The sequence below is a fragment of the Meleagris gallopavo genome, chromosome 22, assembly GCF_000146605.3.
Source record: "Meleagris gallopavo isolate NT-WF06-2002-E0010 breed Aviagen turkey brand Nicholas breeding stock chromosome 22, Turkey_5.1, whole genome shotgun sequence".
NCBI classification, from domain to species: Eukaryota; Metazoa; Chordata; class Aves; order Galliformes; family Phasianidae; genus Meleagris; species Meleagris gallopavo.
The window spans coordinates 13,567,718-13,573,124 of NC_015032.2; the positions used below are offsets into that span (position 1 = coordinate 13,567,718).

Consider the following 5,407-nt stretch of genomic DNA (forward strand, 5'->3'; position numbering starts at 1 on the left):
CCGGCGGTACCGGCTGCGGGACGGCTGCTGGGTGCTGTGCGCCCTCCTCGTCTGCTTCGCGGACGGCGCTTCGGACCTGTGGCTGGCGGCCCACTACTACGTGCGGGGGCAGCGGTGGTGGTTCGGGCTGACGCTGCTCTTCGTGCTGCTGCCCTCGCTCGTGGTGCAGCTGCTCAGCTTCAGGTGGTTCGTGTACGACTTCGCCGTCGGCACCAAGGACAACGCCGGCGGCCGCCGCGGCTGCTGCCGCCTCTGCGTCTGGTTGCTGCAGGGCTGCATCCACCTGCTGCAGCTGGGGCAGGTCTGGAGGTAAAAGGAGGGGGTCAGAGGGACGGGATGGGGCTGAAGCTAATGGGGCTGTAGGGCTGCATCCAGCTTCTGCAGCTGGGGCAGGTCCGGAGGTAAAAGGAAGGGGTCACAGGGATGGGATGGGGCTGGATGGAGGGGCAGAGCACAGTATGGATATGAGCGGGGATCCCCAGGTGCAGGGAGGACGGAGGACACAGGTGGGGATGGCCGGGACACAGGTGGGGGATGGAGGTGGGCATGGCGATGTGCAGCTGGGGTGGGCGTGGAGACCAATCCCTCTGCAGCCACAAAAGGGGTAGGGGGTGGAGGGCTCTTGGCAGAGCTTGGCTATGAGCAAGAGCTGTGGGCGTGGGCAGAGTGTGAGGGGCTGCAGTCCTGCTGGGTGGCACAGGCCTGTTGTCCCTGGGTGGTGCTGGGCCTGATGAGGGTATCTGCCTGACCAGGGGGACCGCATCCTGGGGATATGCAGTGTTCCTGCTGGGCACCAAGCACCTCGGGCTCAGAGCCTCCTCTCTGGTTTCTCCTTCTCCTGCTTGGAGCTATTGTGGGCAAGGGGGGAGTGGTTGTCCCCAGGTTTCCCCATGGGGCTGCATTTCTGCTCCCTGCCCTGCTGGGCCTGAGGCAGAACGAGCAGCAGTTGGCCCAGAGCAGACTCGAGCCCCTCGAGCATGCTCCTCTGCACCCTCTTCCAAAGCTGATGGTTTCTTGGCACAACTCATTTCCATCTGAGCACCTTCTTTCCCTGTGTGATGGAGCCAGTGCCGCTCCCTTCCAGCTCCGCTGAACTCCATCCACTGTTCTGCAATGGAGCTGATGACTTGAGATGCTGGGAGGGGAGTGGAGACAATGGCATATTCCTGAAACAATACCCTGAGCAAGCGATGCTCTTGGTCTTGTTTTGGTTCTGCTTCCTCTCCTGAGCTACTGTGGCACAGAGGCCGCTTTCCTCCTCCTTGTTGTCTGCATGCGCTTCTCTGCTGCTTTTCTTGGGATGCTGTGGGGATCTCTAACTTTGTTTCACAGAGCAATGTGCTCTGTCCTTCCCTCCCCGCCTGCCCCCCACCCCTCAGTCCAGCTCTCGATGTGGTGGCAGCAGGATGGGAGCGATCCCCTTCTGGGTGTGCTGGGAGAGCTGGGAAAGAGGATGAGATCCCTGAGGCTCGGTGAGCAATTACTGGGGTTTGGTTGGAGCCGGGTCAGGTTTTGCTCCCAGTTGTGTCAGCCGCAGTCTTCTATCTGCTGCAGGCTCCTAAGCCAATTAAAGTGGTAACTCTCAGCACTGACCCTCCAGGACACGTTGGTTTCAAGCTGCAGCTGAGGCTCTTTCTAATCCGAGGATTTGGGATTTGCTCGGGTGACCAGTTAAATGCAGTTCGCTAAACCCATTAGCGAGACTGGATCTGGTGCAGGTGGATGTGACAGTTTAAGAAGTGTTGAATTATAGCCAAATAAACACTGCGTGTGAAAGGAAGGCTTTTCCTTGGCCATGATGTTGGGCCCTCCCTGCTCGTGCCTCCCCTCCTGCATTTATCCAGCCCTGTGGCTAGGGCCACTGCAATTCCCTTGGCAGCTCTCACCCACACCAATCACTCCCTGCACGGCCCCCGATTCTCCCCACAGTCCTGAAATTGGAGTGGGGTGGGCTGCAGGAAGGGAGCACCCAGGGACCGTGGCCTGCTTGCTGGCCAGGCATTGGTCTGCACACGGGGCTCTCCCCAATGGCTCGGCTTTGTGGGTTGTGTCATGGATTGGCATGGCTGCAACAGGAAAGCAATTTTCTCCTTGTTTTAATAAAGCGATGAGGGATAATATCTCCAATTACCTGTCAAGAAAATCATACTTCCTATTGCTCGCTTTCAGAATGGGGGAGGTCCTGTGGCTTCTCACCTGAGGATGATGACTTCTGGCATTGGAAGAGCCAGGGTTAGGGTTAAGATTGGCATTAAGATTAGGAATAAGACTCTGCTTTTCTCCCAACCTTTGCAAGCTGGAATGGCAGTGGGACCACAGGTTTAAGGGCTGTGATGTGGCTGTGGGATGATTGATGACTGCGGGGCTGCGCTGTGGGGCTGGGGGTGAGCAAACGGTGCTCCTGCCCCCACTGCCACCCCAACCCTCCGTGGAGATTTTTGTCATATTGGGCTTTTTAATACAAAGGAGGCAGTAATTAGCCCTAAGAGCTCTCTCGGTTTGTTTCTGCCTCATCATCAGTTTTTTGAAAATTAAATGATTTTTTTTTAAAGTAATTGATTCTGTATTTCTCATGCAGCTGCTGCTGCGCTCAGTTCATAAAAACCTGGCGGTGCTCCGTCAGCGCGCGGGGATCTTTTCCTGGGCTGAAACACAAACGGCGTGATCAAATGCATAACAAATAGGAATCAGCATTTCATTCTGGCAAGTTGATGGGAGATGAAATCTCGGTTTAATGAGCTGACAGGAAGGTGGGAGGATAACCGGGCCCCGTGGAAAGCGGGGGGGGTCCGAGGGACACTTGTTGAGCGGTGAGGAGCCGCAGATGGGGGTGTGTGGTTCCCCAGCCTCACCCCACTTCCACTATGGTGCTGGATGGAAACGGTATAATTTGCAAACAGGGATGTCTTGTTTGGCTGCCAGCGCTCAAAGATCTCTGGGAGGCTCTCAGGGACGGGTTGGCAGAGCTCAGCCTGTGTCCCCCCCAGTTTCCCTCTGTCCCCTTTGCTCCTTTTGGCCACACCAACCCCTCCAGCACTGGCTCACAGCACAGCCCTGCAGGATGCGGCCACCACCACCCGGCACTGGGCTCTTCTCCAGAGAGGAGAGGCTGCAGAAGGAGCCATACGGAGCAGGGATGGGGAGAGGGAGAAGCCAGATGGGAAGGCTGAAATCAGCCCGGCTGAGCCCCGGCTGCAGCAGGGCCCTTGGGCTGCCCTGGCTTCATGTGAGCCAGAAGAAAGGATGCTGGAGCTGGGCAGAAGGGTGATGGAGCCTGGCAGGAAGGTGATGGAGGCAGCTTTGGAGGATGCTGCAGGCAGTGCTGAACTGACACCCCGTGCCCCTGCCAAGCATCACCAGGAGCCCCGTGGGGTCGGTGTCCCTGCCTTCCCTCCTGCATGCTGTGGGAGCAGATGGTGGTGGCAACAGGGTGGCTTCGGGGCCTGGGTGGCACCAGCTGATGCCCCCCCACCTCCAGGCCATGCAGCCCCCAACACTGCACCAGCCCTGCGATGGCCACTGGCGTGGGAGGCGTCGGGACACGGCCACTGAGGGAACTGGGCCGGCTTCTGCCTCCTCCTGCTGATGGATGAGCTGAAAGTGCTGGGATCAGGGCTTCTCCCAGTGCTCGCGGGCTAATGGAGTCGACTGACAGCATTTTATGGATCTGATATAAAGGCCATCAGTTTGTGTGACATTTTTACTAGGTTGGGAGGGAGCTTTATGGTCTGACTTCCTTTTGCTTAATCTTTCTGTTTTCGTACTCATCCGTCTCCCTTCTCTCCTACCAAACCTGTGTGCAGTCAGCGTGGAGCAGCCCGGACACATCCATCCTTGTTTCCCCTCCACAGTACATGTGTTCCCTCTCTAGGACACGGCATTTCCCTGAGCCTTGTTGGCCCGGTGCCTTGGGGAGGGCTCCCGGTGACTCAGTGGTGCCTGCGTCGGTGCCACGCATGGCTCCACTGACCCCAACCATGGACCATATGGTTGTGCCCAGGCTCTCAGCCCTGCCAAGAGCCAAGGCAGCACCGGCACGGTAGCTCCCTGTGGGCACCCCGCATGACCAGCTGGTCCTCCTGCTCCCTCCTTCCTCTGCCCAGGGCAGGCAGAGTGGGCTGAGAGCCAGCCAGGACCAAAATATCCACTTTGAGAAGCAGCCTGGCACACCGATGGGTTGCGAGCAGGACACCTGAAATGTGCAGAGGATGAAGAGTGGGGCCATGGATGGGGGAAAGAATGAGATCCTGCGCCAGGGAGAGGAGGGCACAGGGCTGGGTGGGAGTGGCTTGGCACCAGCACCATGTGCAGCATCCCTGCTGCCCCACACCTGCTTGCGTGAGGATCTCCACGGCCTCAGTTAGGAGGGATGTGCCATGCTGCAGCAGGATGGCAGCACCACGGGGCATAGCTGTGGGATGTGAGCGTGGTGGGGGCCGTCCTCAATGCTCCCCCCTCACGCAGGTACCTCCGCACGCTGTACCTGGGGCTGCAGAGCCGCTGGCAGGCCGAGCACCGCCGCCGCCACTTCTACTGGAGGATGATGTTTGAGAATGCAGATATCAGCATGCTGCGGCTGCTGGAGACCTTCCTGAAGAGCGCACCGCAGCTGGTGCTGCAGCTCAGCATCATGGTGCAGCAGAATGACATCGAGGCACTGCAGGGTAGGGACCCTCCGGGCGGTAGGGAGAGGTTGGGGGGCTGCAGCCTGGTCATGGCCGCATCCCCTCCTCGTCCCCCCGCCATTCTCACAGCCCCTCTGTGCCCATAGGGTTCTCGGCCTCGGCCTCACTCGTCTCCCTGGCATGGATGATTGCCTCTTACCAGAAGGTGCTGCGGGACTCACGGGAGGACAAGATGCCCATGTCCTACAAGGGAGCTGTGGTGCAGATCCTGTGGCACCTCTTCACCATCGCTGCCCGCGCCATCGCCTTCGCCCTCTTTGCCTCCGTGTTCCAGCTCTACTTTGGTATCTTCATCGTCACCCACTGGTGCATCATGACCTTCTGGATCATCCAGGGCGAGACGGACTTCTGCATGTCCAAGTGGGAGGAGATCATCTACAACATGGTGGTGGGCATCATCTACATCTTCTGTTGGTTCAATGTCAAGGAGGGACGGAGCCGCTACCGCATGTGCATCTACTACATCATCACGCTGTCGGAGAACGCCGCCCTCACCATCCTCTGGTTCCTCTACTACGACCGCAAGACCATGTCCGACTTCAACGCCTTAATCCTCGTCTGCGTGGTCAGCTCCAGCTTCGCCCTCGGCATCTTCTTCATGTTCATCTACTACTGCCTCTTGCACCCCAACGGCCCCATGTTCGGTCCCAGCTCTGGGGGCTGCATTTTCCGGCAGCGGCCGCCCCCCGCGCCGAGTTCCCCTGCGGACGTGGTCACCAGCC

General features: G+C 58.8%; 1 protein-coding gene across 1 annotated transcript in view; it reads left to right on the top strand.

Moving 5' to 3' along the window:
• Nucleotide 1: 1 nt before the first annotated feature.
• XKR7 (XK related 7) overlaps nucleotides 2-5,407 on the top strand; it is a gene marked incomplete at its 5' end in the record, with an annotated part of 5,721 nt that continues 315 nt past the window's right edge. The window contains 3 exons of the mRNA XM_003212088.4: nucleotides 2-309; nucleotides 4,465-4,664; nucleotides 4,772-5,404. Coding sequence (XP_003212136.4) covers nucleotides 2-309; nucleotides 4,465-4,664; nucleotides 4,772-5,404 — 1,141 coding nt within the window. The remainder of the gene's footprint in view (nucleotides 310-4,464; nucleotides 4,665-4,771; nucleotides 5,405-5,407) is intronic.